The 25512-nt window shown below is 41.6% G+C and overlaps 2 protein-coding genes across 3 annotated transcripts in view; both read right to left on the bottom strand.

The window, feature by feature from the left end:
• The window catches only part of LOC111974800 (beta-1,3-galactosyltransferase 1-like), a 113592-nt gene extending 102275 nt beyond the window's left edge, over positions 1-11317 (bottom strand). For both annotated transcript variants that reach the window (XM_024002808.2, XM_070447273.1), the window contains exon 1: positions 11216-11317. The gene's annotated coding sequence lies outside the window, so the exon portion shown is untranslated. The remainder of the gene's footprint in view (positions 1-11215) is intronic.
• A 6798-nt stretch (positions 11318-18115) lies between these two features.
• Positions 18116-25512, bottom strand: part of LOC111972752 (xin actin-binding repeat-containing protein 2) — a 21419-nt gene continuing 14022 nt past the window's right edge. Inside the window, 3 exon segments of the mRNA XM_070449342.1 lie at positions 18116-19377; positions 19596-19726; positions 21368-25512. Coding sequence (XP_070305443.1) covers positions 19635-19726; positions 21368-25512 — 4237 coding nt within the window. The 3' untranslated portion in view covers positions 18116-19377; positions 19596-19634.

Raw genomic sequence — 25512 nt, 5'->3', positions numbered from 1 at the left:
TTTGACTCCATTACATTTATTCCATTCCAGCCAATACAATGAGGCTGTCCTCCTATAGCTCCTCCCACCAGCCGCCACTGGTTGACATTGATGTCATGTACAGGTAACAGTATGCAACGAATGGGGTCGAGAATGTCAGTGTGCAAAATCCAGACATGAAAGATTGCTGCGAAAGAAACAACGTTTTGTAGGTCAAAAACGTCAAAGAAGGAGAGAGTTTTCCATGCAATTTGTTAACCTTTTTTTGATTCATGAATTGTGCTGTAGTTCGCTAGTGTTTGGTAGCTAACTAGCCTAGTGTTGGCTAGCTAGCTAACTTTTGTTGAGCCTATCTAGCCTAGCTAGCTAGCTAGTTACCATCTACAAAATAGACTTTCCATGCAATCTGTTCAGTTTATTTTGGATTAGCTAACATGCTAGCTAGCATGCTAGTTTTCTAACCTTGACTAGCTAGCCAGTTGGCTAAAGCTGGCAAATATGCTATGGTCGCTATTCACTAACTAGCTAGCTAACATAAGCTTGGCTCAATGGTCTTATCTTCCCTGAACCTTGTTCTTAGGGTATCCATTACTCAAGGGTAATACATGAGACACACCCAGCATGTTAACGTTAGCTAGCTACTTGCGTCAACCCACTTTGAATAACATAAGTTCCTTTTTAATGAAACTAAACACTAGCAAGTACTATTATAGCTAGCTAGATAAGACAGAAACTAGCTAGGTAGCTAGCTAGGCCTAGGCTATAGAAATTATAATGATGATAACTAGGGGTAATGTAGCCCTTGATCATGACTCTCAGTTCCATTGGACAAAGGCCTCTTCTGTAGGGAGGAGTTTTGTTTACAGCCGTGAACCCTGGTCTGAACATTAACAAGCATCTCTTGCGGTACGGTTTTGGTCGCATAAGGACATTATCCTTCATATCGGCGAGAAATCATTTTCAAAAACCAAAGGTTAAATTGATACACACCTTTATAGGATTAGGGTTAGGGGTTCCACAAGGCCCTAATAATTCCGTGTTACAGTGCTCAAGACGCCTCAAACGTGTTGACACTGAAAAATACTGTCGGTTGCAACTGTGTAAAAACGGTTAAAACAGTGTACAGTAAGTGTATATTTTGCATTTGGGAAATTATTTTGATGTKATGTGAAAGTTAAGGGATTTATGTTTCTAGAATCGTATCGCAATTGAGAAGCAATTCACATTTAGATGGAGTATTTGGCTGTTTTGGCATCCAGGGCCAATTCGCCCTTTAAACAGAACAGGTAAGTTCCTTGGACTAAGGAGTAACATTTAGGCTCCTTGATTCCAATATTGGGCTAGGGGTAATGTAAAGTGTCTATGTTAGATTGTTATACATTCTTTGTCTCTACCACATTAACAATGGCACTGGAGAAGAAGGCTGACGTTTTACGCGTCCCCAATGGATTGTGTTTTTTGTTTGTTTATTTGCGTTGTTTGTAACTTATTTCTTTACTTATCTTGTACATAACGTTGCTGCTACCGTCTCTTATAACCAAAAATAACTTCTGAACATCAGGACGATCAGGCGATTACTCACCACTGACTGACAGAATCCTTTTTTTTCTTTAACGAGTCTGACGAGGCCGACGCGAATGATATACTACTTTCTCGGGAACAGGCCCAGATCCCTGTGATTTGCGTGAAGAGGAGGCAGAGAAAAAGGTGCCAGAGGGCGGGCTGCCTTCTGAGAATTCGTAGGCGATCAAATAAACCTCCACTTCCTTCCATTCTGCTAGCAAATGTGCAATATTTGGAGAATAAAATAGATGACCTACGCGGAAGATTAAACTACCAATGGGACATTCAAAACTGTAATATCTTATGCTTCACGGAGTTGTGGCTGAACGACGACACTATCAACATACAGCTGGCTGGTTATACGCTATACCGGCAGGATAGAACAGCGGCATCTGGTAAGACAAGGGGCGGCGGACTATGTATTTTTGTAAATAACAGCTGGTGCACGATATAGAAGGAAGTCTCGAGCTATTGCTCGCCTGAGGTAGAGTATGTCATGATAAGCTTGTAGACCACACTATCTCTACCTAGAGAGTTTTCATCTGTATTTTTCGTAGCTGTTTACATACCAACACAGACTGAGGCTGGCACTAAGACAACACAGAACGAGCTGTATTCCGCCATAAGCAAACAAGAAAATGCTCATCCAGAGTGCAGCGCTCCTAGGAGCCGGGGACTTTAATGCACGGAAACTTAAATCCATTTTACCAAATTTCTATCAGCATGTTAAAAGTGCAACCAGAGGGAAAAAAACTCTGGACCACCTTTACTCCACACACAGAGACGCATACAAAGCTCTCCCTCTCCCTACATTTGGCAAATCTGACCATAATTCTATCCTCCTGATTCCTGCTTACAAGCTAAAATTAAAGCTGGAAGCACCAGTGACTAGATCAATAAAAAAGTGGTCAGAAGAAGCAGATGCTAAGCTACAGGACTGTTTTGCTAGCACAGACTGGAATATGCTCTGGGATTCCTCCGATGGTATTGAGGTGTACACCACTTCAGTCAATGGCTTCATCAATAAGTGCAACGATGACATCGTCCCCACAATGACCGTACGTCATACCCCAACCAGAAGCCATGGATGAAAGGCAACATATGCTCTGAGCTAAAGGCTAGAGTTGCCGCTTTCAAATAGTGGGACTCTTAACTCGGAAGCGTATAAGAAATCCCGCTATGCCCTCCGACGAACCATCAAACAGGCAAAGCATCAATACAGGACTAAGATCGAATCGTACTACACCGGCTCTGACGCTCGTCGGGTGTGGCAGGGCTTGCAAACCATTACAGACTACAAAGGGAAGCACAGCCGATAGCTGCCCAGTGACACGAGCCTTCCAGACGAGCTAAACTACTTATATGCTCGCTTCGAGGCAAAAAACACTGAAACATGCACGAGCGCACCAGCTGTTCCGGAAGACTGCATCATCACACTCTCCGCAGCCGATGTGAGTAAGACCTTTAAACAGGTCAACATTCATAAGGCAGCGGGGCCAGACGGATTACCAGGACATGTACTGCGAGCATGCGCTGACCAACTGGCAAGTGTCTTCACTGATATTTTCAACCTCTCCCTGTCCTAGTCTGTAATACCAACATGTTTTAAGCAGACCAACATAGTGCCTGTGCCCAAGAACACTAAGGTAACCTGCCTAAATGACTACCTACCCATAGCACGTCTGTAGCCATGAAGTGCTTTGAAAGGCTGGTCATGGCTAACATCAACACCATTATCCCAGAAACCCTAGACCCACTCAACACAGGGGCCCCTCAGGGATGCGTGTTCAGTCCCCTCCTATATTCCCTGTTCACTCATGACTGCACGGCCAGGCACGACTCCAACACCATCATTAAGTTTGCAGATGACACAACAGTGGTAGGCCTGATCACCGACAATGACGAGACAGCCTATAGGGAGGTCAGAGACCTGGCCGTGTGGTGCCAGGACAACAACGTCTCCCTCAACTTGATCAAAGGAGATGATTGTGGACTACAGGAAAAAGAGGACCGAGCACGCCCCCATTCTCATCGACGGGGCTGCAGTGGAGCAGGTTGGGAGCTTCAAGTTCCTTGGTGTCCACATCACCAACAAACTAACATGGTCCAAGCACACCAAGACAGTCGTGAAGAGGGCATGACAAAACCTATTCCACCTCAGGAGACCTCAAGATTTGGCATGGGTCCTCAGATCCTCAAAAGGTTCTACAGCTGCACAATCGAGAGCATCCTGACTGGTTGCATCACTGCCTGGTATGGCAACTGCCCGGCCTCTTTATTTTTTACTATTTTCTATATTGTAGAATAYTAGTGAAGACATCAAAACTATGAAATAATACATATGGAATCTTGTAGTAACCAAAAAAGTGTTAAACAAATCCAAACATATTTTTTGAGATTCTTCAAAGTAGCCACCCTTTTCTCTTGATGACAGCTTTCAACACTCTTGGCATTCTCTCAACCAGCTTCATGAGGTACACCTGGAATGCATTTCAATTAACAAGTGTGCCTTCTTAAAAGTTAATTTGTGGAATTTCTTTCCTTCTTAATGCGTTTGAGCCAATCAGTTGTGGTGTGACAAGATAGGGGTGGTATACAGAAGATAGCCCTATTTGGTAAAATACCAAGTCCATATTATGACAAGAACAGCTCAAATAAGCAAAGACAAACAACAGTCCATCATTACTTTAAGACATGAAGGTCATTCAATCCAGAACATCTCAAGAACTATGAACATTTCTTCAAGTGCAGTCGCAAAAACCATCAAGCGCTATGATGAAACTGGCTCTCATGAGGACTGCCACAGGAAAGGAAGAACCAGAGTTACCTCTGCTGCAGAGGATACGTTCATTAGAGTGACCAGCCTCAGAAATTGCAGCCCAAATAAATGCTTCACAGAGTTCAAGAAACAGACACATCTCAACATCAACTGTTCAGAGGAGACTGTGTGAATCAGGCCTTCATGGTCAAATTGCTGCAAAGAAACCACTACTAAAGGACACCAATAAGAAGAAGAGACTTGCTTGGGCCAAGAAACACAAGCAATGGACCGATGGAAATCTGTCCTTTAGTCTGATCAGTCCAAATGTGAGATTTTTGGTTCCAACCGGCGTGTGTTTTTGAGACGCAGAGTAGGTGAACGGATGATCTCTGCATGTGTGGTTCCCACCGTGAAGCATGGAGGCGGAGGTGCGATGGTGTGGGGGTGCTTTGCTGGTGACACTGTCTGTGATTTGTTTAGAATTCAAGGCACACAGAACCAGCATGGCTACCACGGCATTCTGCAGCGATACGCCATCCCATCTGGTTTGCGCTTAATGGGACTATCATTTGTTTTTCAACAGGACAATGACCCAACACACCTCCAGGCTGTGAAGGGGCTATTTGACCAAGATGGAAAGTGATGAATCAGATGACCTGGCCTCCACAATCACCAGACCTCAACCTATTTGAGAATGTTTGGGATGAGTTAGACCGCAGAGTGAAGGAAAAGCAGCCAACAAGTGCTCAGCTTATGTGGCAACTCCTTCAAGACTGTTGGAAAAGCATTCCAGGTGAAGCTGATTGAGAGAATGCCAAGAGTGTGCAAAGCTGTCATCAAGCAAAGGGTGGCTACTTTGAAGAATCTCAAATATAAAATATATTTTGATTTGTTTAACACTTTTTTGTTTACTACATGATTCCATATGTATTATTTTATAGTTTTTATGTCTTCACTATTATTCTACAATGTAGAAAATAATAAAAAATAAAGAAACGCTGGTACTGTAAGTACTGTTTTATATATAATCTGAGCTGACACACGTTTGGTAGACCCCAGTCAGTGAGGTTGACCCATCAATATCTGATCTGTTTTTGTAAACTCAACCAAGTTAACCCAGATGGTACACTTTTTGAGTGGAGATTTTGAAGATTGCGCAGTCACGGGTAGGTAATTAGAGCCTATTGAGCCTCCAACCTTTCTAATCTCGGACGCCCAGCGCATCTGCCAACAAAAGATTACAACCTTGTGACGGTTATACTGAATCGGATGCAGCTGAGAGGAAAATAAACACTAAATTGGGGAATTTAGTGGAAACTTTCTCATTTGTAACAAGCATTTGTTGTTACACCTGTGTAATTACATGCTGCAATTACCACCAGTTACATGTTGTTATTACAGTGTAACTATGAGTTATTACAATTAACTACAATACTTGTTAGTGTAATTACACATGTTTTACACTGTAATAAGGACACCTTAAAATTAATTGATACCAAATAATGTAATATTTAGATTTAACATGATAGTAAATGAAGCACACTCACCTTACTTTTACAACAATGACATCTATATCTTGCTAATTTAACCATGGAGAGAGTTGCTCCAAAACACAATTTAACCGAGCGCTCTAGACTAGACCTTCCATTGTGACTGTGCAGCAGGCTGAACGTTGCACATCTCTACTAAACGCATAATCATATGCATGGCCATATGGGATTCATCTGGGCACGATTTGTTTAATAAACACACTATAAAAATTACTCAACTGCAACGTAATATAATTTAGCAAAATTGCCTTGACGTACACAGCCACAGAGTATGTAAGGGACAGTTTGAAAATGTGGATATTGACTGCCACTTCGGCACGCTTTTGTAGCACAGTCGATGCCGTGCAGGGCTAGGGGCCATAAGGGTGAGGGTTCGCCGACCACCATGGACGAGCCCTCTCTCCCTGCCTGTTTCATTAGGCCTACACTATGATCAGAGCCGGCTGCAGACAATGATCAGCTAGGGGGAAATAAGATTTTCACCATTTTGTGCCATATTTATAATTATATAAAATATATTCAACAAATGTTCATGGTTTGCTGTGGTAGTTTGTTCCACTCAACAGCGCCGGTGTACAAAAATGTGTTCTTACCAGATTGCTCTGTTATTATGCTGGTGGACATCTCTAACAAATGAAAAATTGCTGAATAGGTACCTGGGGGCTGAGTCCATGATCATTCTACGGACCAGAACAAGTTTTTCCACAGATAGCCAGCGTAGCGGCTTAAAAAGCTTGACCTCCAGATGAGTATGAGGGGGGAGTTTAAGTACAATTCTTACYAGCTTGTTTTGGCTGGTCTGTATCTTATTCTTTAGGTGTTTGGCGCTGCTGGTGAACCATGATGTGCAGGCATAATCAAATTGACACTGGACTAATGCATTTGCTAGGGTCTTTAGGGTGTCTATAGCTAGGCTTCCATCCAATTGGCGACAGATTATTAAAAAATCTGCATAAAAACAATATGGCCATTTTCCCATCAGAGTTGTATTTCCAACAAATTGACTAGTGCACATAAAAATTTACTTTTGCAGTTAAATTTCCATGTACCGAATAAAGAATACAAGTTAAATGGGTTTTCATCTCCTTTTCAACTCTAAACCTACTGATGATTTTGTCACTAAAAAATGTTGTGCAGGTATAGCCAATGTGCCCACTCTGGTATTGGCACGTGCGCTCTCAGCCAGCAYCTCACAGATACAATGCGGGTAAAGCCAACATGATGAGATTATTATGGACAAAAGTGCAAGATTATTTTGATTTGTCAAATGGCAGCCAAGCATCAATCATCATGTCACCAGAATAAGACCCTCAATATTTATAAAAGGAGCATCAAGCTCATCACCTTGCACTTTCACCACCCTGTGAAGTTCATCATAATTTATGTAATCTAGCCTAATAAACTGCATGCTTTCTCATGATGTTGTGACATTTTTTATACAACATGTACTTTACTCCCATAAAAAGGTTGGATGTAAAGCCATTTTGAGGATGCTGGAATTCGATTTTGGACGGACGAGACTTTTGAAGTAGTCTTTGTGACTGGTTTGGTTATGCTACATTTAAAAGGTAATACATTTTAAAAGTTAAATGACAAATATACTGATAAAAATAGAAATGCAACATGTAAAGTGTTGGTCCCATGTTTCATGAGCTGAAATAAAAGATCCCAGAAATGTTCCATACACACAAAATGCTTATTTCTGTCATATTTTGWGCACAAATTTGTTAACATCCCTGTTCGTGAGCATTTCTCCTTTGCCAAGATAATACATCCACCTGAAAGGTGTGGCATATTAAGAAGCTGATTAAACAGCATGATCAATACACAGGTGCACTTTGTGCTGGGGACAATAACAGGCCAATCTAAATGTGCAGTTATATCACACAACACAATGCCACAGATGTCACAAGTTTTGAGGGAGCATGCAATTGGCATGCTGACTGCAGGAACGTTGACCAGAGCTGTTGCCAGAGAATTCAATGTTAATTTCTCTACAATAAGCCAAACATCGCTTTAGAGAATTTGGCAGTATGTCCAACCGGCCTCACAACCGCAGACCACATGTAACCATGCCAGCCTAGGGCCTCCACATTCGGCTTTTCACCTGTGGGATCGTCTGCGACAGCCACCTGGACAGCCACCTGGACAGCTGATGAAACTGAGGAGTATTTCTGTCTAATAAAGCCCTTTTGTGGGGGAAAACTAATTCTGATTGACTGAGCACCTGCCCAATCATTTGAAATCCATAGATTAGGGCCTAATTTATTTATTTCAATGGACTGGTTTTGTTTTATACGAACCAAAATCAATAAAATCGTTGAAATTGTTGCATGTTGCATTTATATTTTGTTCAGTATATTTAGATTATAATATATTTATTGAAATGTTAGGTTCTAGGTGGGCGAGGATTGGAAAGGGGGCAGAGGGAGCGTTAAGCTTCACTGGGCCTGCCAGTAGCATATGTGGTCACATTATTATAGGACAACTTGGGAGAATGATCATCTTCAACAGACGGCGCATCTCAGTATCAGAAGTAAAATACAGCCAGACTGGCCTGGTACTGTGCCTTTCTAGATCTTATAAACTGTCAAGAGTACACCCACAATTGATTCAAATGGAATTAAACATTCAATTCACAGGGCTTTTGCGCCGTTATTCAAATGACATTTTCACTGCAGCCTAGAGTAGAATTTTMTACTCACTTGAAAACAATAATGCAATTATTCATTGCATTGTGGTGTTGTAGGCTAGTGTAGGATAATTGTATTGTCCCTAAACAAGATCAATAGGGGAGCTTTTTCAGCTGTGTGTCTCATATCTTCACTGTTATTTCACGCACAATGATGCATCTGGCCTCTCCGCTGCCTATGAGCTATTCCTATTTGTTCTTGTGGCTTCATATTGAAAATGTATGCAGGTTTGAATGCTTGTATGTATTGTATGATTGCCAGTTAAACATACAGTATGTCTTCTGTAACCATACCAAATGTAACATATCATACTAATTTGAGTGTCCCGGATTTACGTTGACTATATTACATCTAGGCTGATATACATATACACAGCATAGACACTGAGTGTTCAAAACATTAAGAATAATGAGTTGCACCCCCCCTTTTGCCCTCAGAACAGCCTCAATTTGTCTGGGCATGGCCTCTACAAGGTGTCGAAACCGTTCCACAAGGATGCTGGACTATGTTGACTCCAACGCTTCCCACAGTTGTGTCAAGTTGGCTGGATGTCCTTTGGGTGGTGGACCATTCTGGATACACACAGGAAATTGTTGAACGTGAAAACCACAGCAGCATTGTAGTTCTTGACATAAAACATTGCGCCTGGCTTCTACTATCATACCCTCATCAAAGGCACTTAAATCTTTTGTCTTGCCCATTCACCCTCTGAATGGCACACATACACAATCCGTGTCTCAATTGTCTCAAGGCTTAAAAATCCTTCTTTAACCATTCTCTTTTCCTTCATCTACACTCATTGAAGTGGATTTAACACGTGACATTAAAAAGGTATCATCGTTTTCACTTTAATTCACCTGGTCAGTCTATGTTATGGAAAGAGCAGGTGTCCTTAATGTTTTGTAAACTCAGTGTATATTGACCTGTGGTATCGTAAAAGTTAGCTCACAGAAAAGCATAGTGCAAAAGGGAAGTACCAAAACAACTTGATATAGGGGAAGTGCGTGCAAGCATATGAGGACATTTGGCTAGGATGGAATAAATTATATAGCACAATCTGCAAAAGAGCAAATGTAAACCGGGGGAAAAAGACACTACCCTCCCCTGTGCCCAAGCCCAATAAAATAAAATAACCCACCCCCCAAAAAAAAAGGTATACAACCCTTCTCTATTTTGGACCACTTCCCCACCACAGTAAATATCAAACTGTCTCTAACATTATGGTAACATTTATATGAAGTTGTTCCAATACCTGTGTATAGGCTAACATTGCAATAACTTAACAACCTAAAATGGGGGCCATAGGCAGTCCTGTCTTTCAGTCTTCTTATCTTTGTGTATGTTGTACATAGGGAGGGAGATATAAGAGACATGYCGGTATGAGATGAAAATGCCTCTGTATAAGCAGGAGTAAAGCAGGAGTTCTAGAGCTCCAGTAGTTCTTGAGCAGTCAGAATAAAGCGAAATAAGCAACCGCTAGGTGGCCCCCAACCAAAAATAATAAGAAAAACACGGTTGTGCATCATCAGTTTCTCTCTCATTACGACAGTCACTCAATTAGCCCATGTCAGCAAAAAACGTTTTGATTGATAAAATAGTCTAGCCAGCTGGGCACGTGCCCAGAATTGAAGGAAATTAGCTTCAAAACGGCCCAAAAGAATCTCCACCATATGGCAAAATTTGTAGAATTGCATGAAATTAGTTATTAACTTGCTTAGGATCCCCAAAAGGCCAGGGCCCGCCCTGTACACAGCACATAGATAGATAACAATACCTAGACAGTGTGTCAATTAAACATGTAATGTGGCAGACAGGACCAGAAAGACTAGCATATTCCATTTTTTAACGAGATAATGATGTTTGTAATGCTTTTTCACAGGAGGCATGAGTGTACCAACAGCCAGAGAAAATAATGTTCAGTCTAAAGTACCCTCCTACATCTTGACCTTAACATCTGAGGCAACAGACATTTGTTAGGCTACTATCTAGGAAAAAATACGTGGAATACAAAATGAAAGCCTGTGTGTCAAGGTCATGATTACCATAACATGTTCAAATGTGTCCCAACATCTTAAAGTGTTCATGTAAGTATGGTGGATTTTGTCAACTCAAGCTCATTTCAGTATTTCGGCTATTGCGAAATAAAGTTAAATGCTTCTTCATACCAACTTTCTAGTCTAGACTAGCCAAACGAAGTGTAGTATGAGGGGACATTTGCGGTAATAAAAATCATCCAAAAACTGTTAGGCAATTTTTTTTTTACCATGGGCAGTTCATTTTGAAGCAGGCTAGTCCATTATCATTAGCAAAATACCCCCATAATATAATAAGAGATGTGCCCAGTGCTGCACAGCTGAGCAGAAATCCTATTGATGGGCTCGCATCCATCGTAGGACACAGGAACACGCGGATCCTAAAGCTACACTGTGAATTTAATGAGTCAATGAACGAAATACCTCGAGACCGAATAAAAACAATTTGAACAGTAGCCTATGGAGTGGTTGGGATTGTGAACGCAATCGTGTAGCCTAAACATGAGGTTATGGTAAACTCATTAACATGTCATAATAAACGGGAGAGTGAAATCCCCGGGATAGGCTAGTAAACAGCTGATTAAAAAGCCTCTAAAACAATATAACAGACGGCAGAAACAAGCAAGCTGAGCTTACCTCTTTTATCGTCCCCATCCCATTCAGACTTCTGGTCCTGATGCGACAGCAGTACCTTGTTCAGCATCCTAAAGCGATGCTATTTGTCTCGAGGAAACGTGATCGTAGAGCATGGAGCTGGAGCTCATGCGTTGGTTGACAAGAGACCGCTCCAATCAGAGTAATCCGATGGGGTTGTAGCCAATCCACTTGAAAGAAAGAAAGCTACTTTACACACTGTAGCAAGGTGGATTGACGTTATAAGAGTATTTCCAGGCAACTCTATTTATTTATTTTTTATTTTTACACATTTAGCAGAATTAGGCTACTGGCTATATAGCCCAGTTCTCTCTAAATGTAACACCAGAGGCCTAGCCTACTTGATTATGGCAGAAATTGTGGGATATTTTTGATGTATAGAATATGTATAGCTTTACAAAGACTAAAGACTAAAAACAAAAACCACAAAAATAATGTAAAAGTAACATCCACCTTTTCAATTTGGTGAGAACATTTATTCTCTGTAGCTACCCCAGTGGCAGCTCCCTTACGAAAAAAGATTGCAGTCAGAGTGCAGTATAACTGCAGTATGCTGCAAATACTGTTCCCAAAATAACACKGATTTTTTTTTTGCTGCAGTAATTTTGCAGTGTAACTGCAGTTAGAGTGCAGTATATTCTGCAATTACTGCTCCAAAATACCACAGTCGACTGCAGTTACTGCAATTTTACTGCAGTTTCAAAACGCAATCTTTTTTTTGTAAGGGCCGGCAATACATAAGTCTCAACTCACACTGTGCTCAAACCTATACAGGATTAATGACATGAATACAGCTTGCCAGAAAAAGGACATGCATGCTAGAAAATGCTCGAAAAGCAAACGATAGCCTTCTTGGGAAAAATTCTAGGAGGGGGGAGAAAAAGTAGGGAATACTCTATACTAGGCTATTCTTAATAGCCTGAGAGAGTTTACAACTCTGTAAAAATAACAAATAAATTACTAGGCTATTACATGATTTCGTTCGTACCACCACATCAAAGGTGTGGGGGTGTTCAAAAAGCGGGTTGACGTTTATTGTCCCGAGTCTTGTCCCGGGGGCAGAACTGAGCGAGATATGCCGTCTGCAATGTCAAAATTGTGTAGTTTGTAAAGATTCATGAAAACATTAGCTTTTTCCCCCTTATTTTAAGTTTAGGATTAGACATTAGGTTTAGCAGTATGGTTGACGTTAGGGTTAAGGTTTTTATGACTTTGTGGCTTTGACAGCTAATGACCACTCTGCAGAGCAGCTTCCAGAACAAGATTCATGACGAAAAACGCTAACCTGCGTTGAAAGATCGAAAAGGATTTGCACATTGACAGGAGTGGATGGAATAGCTCGACAGGGTGGAGTCCGGATTGTACCCATGCCTAAGGAGATAGAAGAGCACATGAGGATGACCTGCAACATTTGTTCGTAAGCCTATTTTAAATCGGTAGTTGCATGTATTTTAAGACAGGGATGTGACGAGCTATCCACATGCTTGTCTCACGAATTATCTTGCCTCTCTTGATTCCTCAAAATACTTTTAAAAAGTACATTTGAGTGTGAGTTATATCTTAACTTGAACTTGTTTCTGGCACACCTGGGGTTTGAGTTAAGTTTCTTGTTCCACTTAATCACATAGGTTAACTGCCAAAATGGATAAGGATTACGTTAAATTCCATTACATGCCTATATTTAAAGCCTGTGTTGTCTGGAGTGGATTGAACCGTAGGTTCAACATTATAATGATTTTATTATAGTAGGCTAGTTATCAATCAGTTTATCAATCGATGTGATTATAAGTATTATAGGGAATTTAAAAGATGCAAAACAAGCACTTTCCCACAGCAAACATTTCACCTGTCCGTAACAGCTGACCTACATGAGAGTTTCTTTGCAGCAGAGAACATGTTATTTGGACTGTTTGGGAGTTACAGTGCAGTATCAATGTGTTTGTTCCCCTAGGTTCTTCAGCAGTTACAACTTGATTATACCAAAAATGGCTAAAGGTATGTCATATGTGCAGTCAAAAAGGCCCAGTGCAGTCAAAAACGTGATTTGCCTGTGTGTTATATGTATTTCCACACTGTGCGGTTGGAATAATARTGTGAAATGGTGAAAATTATAATAATGCCATTTTAGTGTAATTGTTTATATTTTTTATTTAACCTTTATTTAACTAGGCAAGTCAGTAAAGAACAAATTCTTAATTACAGTGATGCCTACCCCGGCAAAACCCAGACGACACTGGGCCAATTGTACACCGCCCTATGGAACTCCCAATCATGGCTGAATGTGATGCAGCCTGGATTTGAACCAGGGACTGCAGTAACGACCTCTTGCATTGAGATACAGTGCCTTAGACCAGCGGTCCCCAAACACTGGGCCGCAGCACATTCGCTTCCGGGCCGCACAGAAAGGATTTTACAATTAAAAAAATAAATAATTATCGGTAAAATAAAATAATAATTAGATACAATTATAGGCTATTTGTGCAGTAATTACATTGAACTTGGTGCAGTCTGTTGGTCCTTTTCTCACCACTCGAACATCTCTGTCACACCCATAACAGTTTACAGATTTTGAACTTGAGTAATGCGAGTTCATCACGGTCTGCCTGAGTTGTGTTGCCCGCCAACTTTGTGCTAGCTAGCTATGTTAGCTGACATGAATAAAAACAAACAAACGTCCCTGGAGAGCTTCTTCAGAAGGAGTAAGGGAGATAAAAGGCCCAACGACGATGTCGATAATGCAGAGACAGCAGAGCCCGAGACTACAAAAAAAAGAACGCCTCATTCAATAGAAAATATGATGAGTCCTACATAAAATATGGCTTTATTGCGACAGGTGACTCGCATGCTCCAAGCCCCCTGTGCGTAGTATGTGGAGATAGGCTATCTAACGAGACAATGAATCCCTCAAAACTGCTTCGGCACTTCGAATCCAAGCACTCTGCACTTAAAGACAAACCTGTTGAATTCTTTGAGCGAAGAAAACGTGAAGCAGAAGGACAGAAGCAAGTCTTGAAAGCCAACGCATCAACAAACGTGGCTGCACTGAGAGCGTCATACTTAGTGGCTAGCCGTATTGCTAAGGCCAAGAAGCCTTTCACTATTGGCAAGGAGTTGATTCTACCTGCTGCTAAGGACATTTGCCGTAAACTCTTAGGAGAGGCTGCAGCTAAAAAGATAGCACAGGTTCCTCTTTCGGCTACCACCGTCAATAGGCGAATTGATGAAAGAGCGGAGGACGTTGAGGCACAATTGTTAGAGAGGCTTAATGAATCATGGTGGTATGCAATCCAGGTTGACAAATCTACCGATGTCGACAACAAGGCAATACTGCTTGTTTATGTGCGATATATACAGTGGGGAGAACAAGTATTTGATACACTGCCGATTTTGCAGGTTTTCCTACTTACAAAGCATGTAGAGGTCTGTAATTTTTATCATAGGTACACTTCAACTGTGAGAGACGGAATCTAAAACAAAAATCCAGAAAATTACATTGTATGATTTTTAAGTAATTCATTTGCATTTTTATTGAAGTGAGTAGATATTGTGATCACCTACCAACGCAGTAAGAATTCCGGCTCTCACAGAACAGACCTGTTTAGTTTTTCTTTAAGGAAGCCTCTGTTCTCCACTCATTACCTGGTATTATAACTGCACGCTTGTTTGAACTCGTTACCTTCTAGTATAAAAGACACCTGTACTACACTCTAATCAAACAGACTCGCACCCCTCTTCCGAAATGGCATTGACCAGGAGCTGTGTAAGGACATCGGGATAGAATTGTAGACCTGCACAAGGCTGGGATGCGGCTACAGGACAATAGGCCAAGCAGCTTGAGTGATGATAGGCAACTAACTGCTCCTGGCGCAATTATTAGAAAATGGAAGAAGTTCAAGATCGGCCATCAACCTCGGTTGGGGCTCCCATGCAAGATTCACTCGTGGGGCATCAATGATCATCGGAAGGTTGAGGGATCTGCCAGAATCTACACGGCAGGACCTGGTCAATGATGAAGAGAGCTGGGACCAACAGTCTGCAAAGAAAACCATTATACACACTACGCCGTCATGGCTTAAAATCCTGCACGCGCACGCAAGTCCCCCTGCTCAAGCCAGCGCATGTCCATGGCCCCGTTGAAGTTTGCCAATGACATCTGGAATGATCCAGAGGAGGAAGTGGGAGAAGGTGCATGTGGTCTGATGAGACAAAAATAGAGCTTTTTGTCTAACTCCACTCACCGTGTTTGGGAGGCAGAAGAAGGATGAGTACAACCCAAAGACACCCAATTCCAACCGGAAGCATGGAGGTTTGGAAACATCATTTATTTGGGGTATTGCTTTTTGCAAATGGAGGAGATGCACTGTAATTGAGGACGGAATGGCTTGGGGTCATCGTATCGCGGAGATCTTGGCCAACAACCTCCTTCCTCAGTATAGAGCATCTGAAAGATGGGTTCATGGCTGGGGTCTTCCCAGCATGACGATACGACCCAGAAACAGCGACAGCAGGGCAATAAGGAGTGGCTCCGTAAGGAAGCATTCTTCAAGGTCCTGAGTGGCCTCGCGATTCTCCAGAGCCTGAACCCATAGAAATGCTTTGGAGGGAGCTGAAAGTCGTATTGCAGCGACAGCCCCGACAACCTGAAGGATCTGAGAGATGATCTGTTAGGGAGGGAGTGGGCCAAAATCCCTGCTGCAGTGTGTCTAGAAGCCTAGTCAAGAACTACAGGAAACGATGATCTCTGTAATGCAAACAAAGTTTCTACCAAAATATTCAATTTCTGCTTTCTGATGTATGCAAATACTTGATGCAATAAAATGCAAATTAATTTACTTAAAAATCATAAATGTGATTTTCTGTGATTTTTGTTTTAGATTCTCGTCTTCTCATAGTTGAGTGCTTACTATGATAAAAAATTACAGACCTCTACATGCTTTGTAAGTAGGAAAACCTGCAAAATCGGCAGTGTATCAAATACTTGTTCTCCCCACTGTATTTCAGGATGATGTGCATGAGGATATGTTGTGTGTGCTGTCCCTGCCCGACTAACACAACAGCCTCAGAACTATTCAAGTCTTTGGATGATTACACGTCAGGAAATTTGGATTGGTCATTCTGTGTTGGCGTATGCACAGATGGGGTTGCTGCCATGACTGGACGGRTGTCTGGTTTCACTACCCGGTTAAAGAGGTTGCGCCTGAATGTGAGTCTACGCACTGTGTCATTCACAGAGAAAGGCTGGCTAGCCGAAAAATGTCGCCTGAATTGAACCTTGTATTGAATGATATTAAAGTTATCAATCACATCAAAGCACACGCCCTTAACTCGCGTCTGTTTGGGCAGCTTTGTGAGGAAATGGACGCAGAGCACAAACGCCTTCTCTTATACACAGAAGTCAGATGGCTATCCACGGGGAGATCGCTTGCCAGAGTGTTTGAGTTACGAGAGCCGCTGCAGAGATTTCTTTAAAAAGACAAAGTCACCACTGGCTGCACATTTAAATGACGAGGAATGGCTCGCAAAACTCGCTTACCTATGCGACATTTTCAACCTGCTCAACGAACTCAATCTGTCACTTCAGGGGAGAAGGACAACTATCTTTAAGTTGGCAGATAAAGTTGGCTTTAAGTTGGCTGCAGTCAAAGCTAAACTGGAACTGTGGGGACGGCGAGTGGACAGGAGCATATTTGACATGTTCCTAACATTAGCATGGATTTTGGGAGAGACTGAGACTGGGCCATCTTCCTCCCAGCTGGTGCGCGATCCCCTAGCTTCGCTGTCAACGGAGTTTGAGCATTACTTCCCAACCGCCAAAAACCCACGAAGTGCAAAGGAATGGATCCGCGACCCATTTGTGAATGTCCCAGGTGAATCGTCCATGTCCGTGCAGGAAGAAGATCAATCCTTGAGGTTGCAAATGACGGTGGCCTTAAAAGTATGTTTGAGAGAACTTCATCTCTGCCGACCTTCTGGATTAAAATCAAGGCTGAATATCCTGAGAGAGCCACAAAAGCACTGAAAACTTTGCTTCCACTTCTATCTCTGCGAAGCGGGATTTTCCACAATGACGGCAACAAAAACGAAATTACGGAGTAGACTGGACCTAAGGAACACGCTTCGGGTGTCACTATCTCCCATCACCCCTAGATGGGACCATCTTATTGCCGGGAAACAAGCTCAGGGCTCCCACTGATTCAGCGACATGGTGAGTTGTCATGTTTTTATTATATAAATGGTGATTAGAGAAAAATATGCACTTTATGTTTTTATAATATCATCACGTTAGACCTACTTAAACTAAAATGTTATGAAAAGCGGCTATACTAAACTAATAGGCCTAATCAATATTCTGCTCGTATCGTGACCCCCCCCCCCTCCCCGATGGCCTATCCGGGAAAATATTGTCTATATGAGACCGGTCTGTGGTGCAAAAAAGGTTGGGGACCGCTGCCTTAGACTGATGTGCCTCTCGGGAGCCCAAAAGCTGTGTAAGAGCTGTTTGAAAAGACCACCTGAAATTTAAGCATGTTTTGGTGGGATGGAGTTTTCGCCTTCCATTCTGACATCACCATGCGATAAATTAGTTAATAGACCAATAAGAAAAAGAGTTCCAGACCTCTCTGCCAATAACAACACATGTTCAGCTTTCCCCTCCCACTCAGACCACTCCCAGACACTTGTAGCAATATTCTGGCTTGAGAAATAACTCTTTGCTTCAGAAGCTATTTTTTATTTTTTTTACCATTTTAATTGAAAACAATCACAGTAAGGTACTTAATTGTTACCCAGAAATGATTTGATATTGATATAAAAACGTCTGCATTGGACCTTTTAATGTGAATGATGTTGAAATTCCTGTGAAAGAAGGCGATTGAGACTGACTAATTCAATGATTTTATTGCCCCTGGATCAGCAATACATTTGAACGAATTGTTGAGTAACGTCTCTTGTACAATTCTCTTGMACAAAGCAAGGTAGTCTAATCTAAAAATAAAAAAATATGATAGAAATGTCCAAAACAAACATGATTAATACCAATTAAGAGGATATATATTGTATATATATATTATAAAGAAAGTATTTCCAAGATAAGTTTTACTAGGCTGCACACCAGGTGCTAGAAAAAGGTAAATTTAAAAATGTTGATATGTTGAAAGAAAAAGCCAAGACAAAATTATCCATGGACTTAAACTAATTGATAGAGGACTGAACAAGTTAAATTTAACAAATCAAAATATTTTACCCCGAAGATATTAGGAAAATATTTTGTGTGAGCCCCGTTGAACATATCAAAAATATATTTTATAGATCAATTAAACGTGACTAATGTGGGTCAATTCCATGTGAAATACAGAGCTAATGTCTTCAATTATCAAACTTGAAAGACCAATGAGGTAGGCCTCCTGCGCCATTTCTAAGCATAACATTCCATGTTTCTCTCTGTCATTCTAGTCGTCTTTGCCTCTAACCCTAAGCACTTTCTGAACCATCTTCTTCCACTCTCACACAATATAAATATTTACACAATTTCTACCATTCACATCTCCTTTCGTGTCTATTGCACTTGTACTTTTGTCCTTCAGTCTCAGACTTTTCCCAATTCCAACTGTCTCTCTGCCCTCATAGGTCTTACCATCGACTGCTTGAAGTTTCTTCAGTTTTCTCTGGCATACATGATGCCTTTTTCTACCTGCCGTGGTGGAAATGCTCTCTTTCAAAGAGAGCTCCTGGAAATGGCTTTCCTATGTTGTTGTTTGGGTGACTTCGGGGAATTGTCCTGCGGAGGCCATGGTGGCTTAGTTAGTCCTCATCTACTTTAAAGGCTTTCTGTGGGGAGTGGGCTTGTGGAGGCCARACAACAGGTATCTTATTACTATTTTGTTTGTTCTCGTCATTTGATTTCATAAATTATTTTTCAAAGGTGTCCTTTTCAGTTGAGCCTATGCTGCTCTGTGAATTCCTCCAATCGAGTTGCTCTGAGGTGATGAGTCTGCCACTTTCATTGACATTCTTTTCAGTGGTAAGTGTCTGTCCATATCCATTATCGTAGTTCCCTTTTGGACTTGAAGAGTTGTTTGTAGTGTGTGTTTACCACACTACAAACAATGCACAGATGTCCATGGAGAGAGACATAGTTGCCAAGGCTGGAGGAGACAGAACACATTTTTATTCAAACAGTGAAGCTGATTCCACAATCATGTCAAACTTTTTATTGCTTAATTTGCAAACATAGCACAATAGAATTGGTGTCCTATGTGCAGACACAAACGGTAGGAGCAAAACCATTCAAGCATTGCTTACCAGTTCACAGCCAAAATCCACTTACTTTGAATTCACCTTGGTTGGGTGATATGTGCTTTACCTTAATTTATTTTGGCAGTGCTCGCAGCAGAAACAGGATTTATGGAATTTTTTTCTGTCCGTTATTAGAGCCTCCATCGGATAGACCCTCCTCTGACACACAGTGCAAAGCTCCGACTTGGGAATTCGAGTCTGCCAGAGAAAAGTTGTCATTCTAGAATTTTTATACAACATACACAATGACTCAAGAATATTAAGGAACGTTATCAAGGCATAATTGTCATGATCATGCGTAGTGTACGCTGAGTGTACAAAACATAAGGAACACCTGCTCTTTCCATGACTAGACTGACCAGGTGAATCCAGGTGAAAGCTATGTTCACTTATTGATGTTAAATCCACGTCAATCAGGGTAGATGAAMMGGAGGAGACAGGTTAAAGAAGGATTTTTGAGATTTGAGACAATTGAGACATGGATTGTGTATGTGTGCCATTCAGAGGTTGAATGGGCAAGACAAAATATTTAAGTGCCTTTGAACTGGGTATGGTTGTAGGTGCCAGGCGCACCGGTTTGTGTGTGTCAAGAACTGCAACGCTACTGGGTTTTTCATGCTCAACAGTTTCCCATGTGTATCAAGAATGGTCCATCACACAAGACATCCAGCCAACTTGACACAACTATGGGAAGCATTGGAGTCAACATGGGCTAGCATCCCTGTGGAACAATTTCGAGGAATTGTAAGAGTCCATYCCCTGACAAATTTAGGCTTTTCTGAGGGCWAAAGGGGGGATGCAACTCATTATTCCTAATGTTTTGTACACTCAGTGTATATACTCTGTATATGTATACCAGCCTGGTCTCATAGACTAGATGTAACATAGTCAACGTAAATCCGGAACACTCAAATAAGWATGATATGTTACGATATGTTAAGAGCGATGGTTACTAAAGGCAAAAAATGAAAGTAGGGCGGTTGGTCGGGTGGATGGCTAAGTCTAGCATCAAGTTCAAATCTCATCACGAACAACTTTAGCATTTTAACTAATTAGCTATTTTTCAACTACTACTTACTACTTACTACTTTTTAGCTTCTTTGCAACTACTTAGCTTAGCTAACCCTAACCTTAACCCTTCCCCTAACCCTAATCTTAACCCTTCAATCTAACTCCTAAACCTAACCATAACCCCTAACCCTTAGGCTTGCTATCGTTAGCCAGCTAGCTAGTTTTGCAAATTCGTAACATATAGTACCTTTTTTTTWAATTTGTAACATATTATACATTTTGCACATTCGTAACATATAATACAAAATGTAATTCATAATATATCATATGAAATTGGTGATGGACATCCACAAATTAATACATATTGTGTCCTCGGATTTACATACAGAATAATACAAAATGCTCTGAGACTAGGTTGTGTATATACATCATCAAACAAGTGCAATCACATTAAAGGTGAAATCAAAAAATAATTTTCAGAAATCTCAAACATTCTTTACTGATGGCAAACAGTATTGACCCAAACTTGTACTTTGTGTTGATTTTTATGGTCAAACATGAATGCTTGCATTTAAATAGGATGTGTGAGATTCTATTCCATAATGTCCCTCATGTCATCATCATATCATGCTTAGCTCTTGCTCTTTTGCCATGACTCATTCATTGAAGCATTAGTTCTTTGTCCATTCACAATAATCTCTCTCCATTTTAAAATCAGGCACATGTAAAAATGTTAGGTCTCATTGAATATCGGAGAGGGCATTTTTACATGCCATTATATCCTGTTAGTTTCAAGTCCCATCATGCAGGCAGTACAACTGTTTTTACCAGTAACAACGGTCTTTGTTTGATGTGACACAACATGTGATGTTTTCTCCTCCGAAACACTGTAGCCGAGACTCTTGAAAACACTCTCACTCTCAGTCCATGTTTTGTGGAAATTCCTCAGCAACTCTTCAGTGGAAGCCTCTTCCGGGGATTCAGACGTCGTCACCTCAGKCCCCTTTTTTTTTTTTACCATGTCAGCATATGAGAAGGGGGCATGGTGGGTTATTATGCTCTCTGAGTGCTGGGAAACAGTTGTGCTGCTCAGTGATCCAATTGTCTTGTTGCCGAATTCATCTAAGCTTGAGAAATGCTCTGTGACTGACTTTTCAGAGAAGCCTGTTGGGTCTGCTGACAGGATTTGCACTTCTTTCTGGGAAGGCAGGGGCGAGATCTGCCCGAAGCCCCTCTGTGTCTCCTGGGTGTTATCCTGCTTTGAACTATCTCTTGTGTTTTCACTCAGGTTTGACTCCAGCTCCTCCTGTTTATTTTTCTCCCCTTTGAAGGAGGGACTTTGCTCAACCATTTCAAAAACATTTTTAATAGCCTTGATGTCAAAAGTTGGCATCTCTTCTTCTTGAGTAATTGTATTTTCTACGTCAGTCTCTGTATATTCCATCTCATTTCCACGTCTTTCTCTCATTGGCTTTCTGACGTAAACTTTATCTTCCGGTGTTTCAAATTTGTTGACTAATCCTGACAAGTCCACCTTTGGAAGGTCCTCCTTCTCGTTCTCTTGGTTTTCTGGTTTGAGCTCCTCCATGTCTGGACCCAATCGCTCTGGGATATCAATGGGATCCCTTCGAACATACATCTTATTTACTTTAGCTTTATGAGCCTCTTCAAAAAACTCTCTCTTGTCTCTCACTGATGTAGTTGCTGCTAATGAGTTTGAGATTTTTGAAGCTTCCGTCAATTCTTTATCAGTTGACTTTGCAGATCCCACTATTTCAGCTTTGTTCTCTGTGACCTTCTCAGATGTGCTTTGTGTGTCATCCTTACTCTCTTGCTTTGTTGTTTTGAGCTCCTCCCTGTCTGGGCCCAAGTGCTCTGGGCTGTCGATGGGATCTTTTCGCACATTGGTCTTATTTACCTCAGCTTTTTGAGCATCTTCAAAAAACTCCCTCTTGTTTCTCACTGACATAGTCACCATTGACAAGTCTGACATTTCAGAAGCTTCCATGACTTCTTTATCCGTTTGATGGAATGACTCTTTATCTGTGACCTTTACACCAGCCTTTTGAGCCTCTTGAGTGACAATTGTTGTGTCTGACACCTCTGAAGTTCCCTCAGCTTGTGCCTCAATTTTGATCTGCCGATGGAATGATGCAGGGGATTCCACAATCTCAGATTTCTTTTCTGTGACTTGCATAGGAAGTGAAACTGGAGGCGGTGTCACCCCACGGGAAAGCTTGGCTGTAGTATCTTTTAGCCGCGCCAAGTTCTCTGCCCTAGAGAAGGTTGGAGAGGGTGTGGCCCTATTGATGCGTGTTGTAGGAGTTTCCGATTTGCGGGGGGGAGGTGTTGGGGGAGTGGCTGGTCTGTGCGTTAGGATAGGTGATGGGGTTATTCTCTGAGGAGAGTCAGTTCTCCGGGTAGATTCAATGGTAATAAAGGTTGGTGAGGGTGAGCGCATCCTTAGTAAGGGTGAGGGTGAGCGCATCCTTAGTAAGGGTGAGGGTGAGCGCATAGATTTTACACTCAACTCTTGCATTTTGCTTTCATGTGATGTTGCTTTGCTTTCCACAACTTTCTTTTGACTTTCAACTTTCAAAGAGCCAATACTTATTTGATGTATTCTTTGAGTTGCACCACCAACAATGATCTTTTCAGAAGTAGGTTCACACTCACGCTTCTCCAGATTAGTGTGGATCCCCTCTAAACACATCAACTTTGCCTTTGCTCGTTTTTTCACATATGAAACCATTTCTGTAAGCTTTTGTATATTATGCTCAACTGCAGTTCCCTCCAAATAAAGATTTTCCTCGGGACCAATGAGCCACTCTGGAATAGTATTGAGCAGTGTCTTCACAGATTTCGAATCTATTTTTCCTGAAGCTCCCTCTAACTCTGTTATATGTGAGATTAACTRCTGGACATGTTCTCGTCTTTGAGAATCCTCAGTGCTCTCTGTTGAGGGCTTCGCAGGTTCCTTTTGTGCTGACATGTTTGTCATTTTTCCACTTTCCACTTTGACTGGAACATTTCTGTACTCTTCCTTTGGTTTCTCTTGAATCTGTTGGCTTCCTGTCAACTCTTTCTTCTTTTGAGATGGCTCGACCCGCTTTTCTACTTTAACTGTTCCCTGTTGCTGGACACTTTGATTAACTTTTCTTTCAACTTTGCTTTCAGGGATAATAACTTCCTTATGTACCTGGATCTGCTCCTCTTGATGGGCTGTTTGTATCTCCTGACTTTGAGTGGAACTTTCAGAAAGAGATTTAGTTGATTCTGTGGTGGCAGCTGCATCTTTAGCTTTTGACTTCCTCTTCTTCTTCTTTCTTGCAGAAGTTGGAGTTGCTGGTTGGTTGTCTTTAATAGCAGGAGCTTTCTGACTGTCCTCCTTGACCTTGACGTCAGTCTGGGCATGTGTTTGCTCACTAGAAACCTTCAACTTTGTGACTTCCTTTACTTCCACCTTCACATCCTTCACCTGTGAAATGTTTCCCGTCTTAGTTTCATCTGGCTGTTTTGTTTCTTTTACTTCTACTTGCTTTTCTGTCCCTTTGGCCTTCTTCTTTTTGCCTGATTTGACGTTAGTTTCTGGGGTTAACTTTTCTACTTTGATAGGTTGATTAGCAACCTTCTCAGGTGCTTGTGATACAGAATTTTTATTTTTGTCTTCTGAGGGTGATTTCGCTGCTTTGACATTTGTTTCTTGGGTTCCCTTTACTGTTTRGGTAGGCTGGTCAGAAACCTTCTCGGGAACTTGGGATGCAGAATTATCCTTGTTCTTTTTCTCCTCAGATTTACGGGAACCTTTATTTTTTACATCCTTCTGGATGTGTGTTTTTGTATCCTGAGAGTAAACTTTGACATTTTGAACATCTGCTTTTGTATTTTCAACCTTTTTAGCATCACTGGATGAGATCTGGGCTTGAGAGCTACTTACAGCAGAGTGTGAGTGCTTGGCGGATGCTGAAGTTACCTGTTGTTTAGTTGCAGTAACTGTCTGTTGCTTTGTGGAGGAAATAGATGTGGTCTGGTGCTGAACTGAAACGACTTTGGATGTCTGATCAGAGACAATATGCTGTTTAGTTGCAGAAATAACAGCAGATTCAGGGCGATTTTTCCCATATACAGCAGAGATCAATGTCATGCTTGAAGGAGTATCTGAGATTTGCGCCTGCTTGGATAAATCAGATGATAGTGTGTCTGACTTAACATTAGTCACAGTCTTTTCAGCCACCTCTTGAGTGAAACCAAATGCCATGCTCTTTTTTGATTGCTTCATACCTGCCTCCTCAGAGGAAAGCATTTCAAGGGCAGCAGTGACTGACTCATGCATGAAAATGGGACTCGGTGTAGCAGGTGGTGTACTATCCACTTTCTGTTTTCTGTACTTTTCCTCTGCCTGTATTAATGGAGTTTTGAATTTAGCGGATCTCATGAAGGGAGGAGGGGAAGGTGGAGGAGTAAATCTTATAGGGGCGACGTAAACTTTCTTTAATGGTCGTGGTGATTCTGGGGGTTTTGGGATTTCAGACAAAACAGTTAATTCATTTTGAGTTTTGCTGATTTCCAACACAGATTTGTTGGCTGTGGTTGTATGTTTCTCAGAGGTTGCCTGTTGAATTTTCTGAATCTGACTGGTTGGCTCAAGCTTCGAGACTTGATGCAATGCAGGACCTTTCACCCTTTTGACCGTCATTTTTGTGGCTTTTGCTGGTGATGGATTAGGTGTCTGGTATGGCATAGAGTCCAGTTCATGCTGTGAGGGAGGGGGTGGAAGGAAATCCTGTGGRGGCGGAGGGAAATGATCAGGCTCAGAGTCAACAGGTGGTGGGGGAGGAGGAGTTGGGGGAGGAGGAAGGTCCAAGTCTAGCCTATTGATAGAGGATGCTGGGGTTAGGGATGATTGATCGTCACATGGTGGAGGTGGGGGAGGGAGAGAAAGTTCAGACTCAGACAATGTCCGTGTTGGGGTA

This window comes from Salvelinus sp. IW2-2015, linkage group LG2, assembly GCF_002910315.2.
Source record: "Salvelinus sp. IW2-2015 linkage group LG2, ASM291031v2, whole genome shotgun sequence".
NCBI lineage: Eukaryota > Metazoa > Chordata > Actinopteri > Salmoniformes > Salmonidae > Salvelinus > Salvelinus sp. IW2-2015.
Note: the sequence above shows the minus strand (reverse complement) of the source record. Positions and strands in the feature narration are given on the sequence as shown.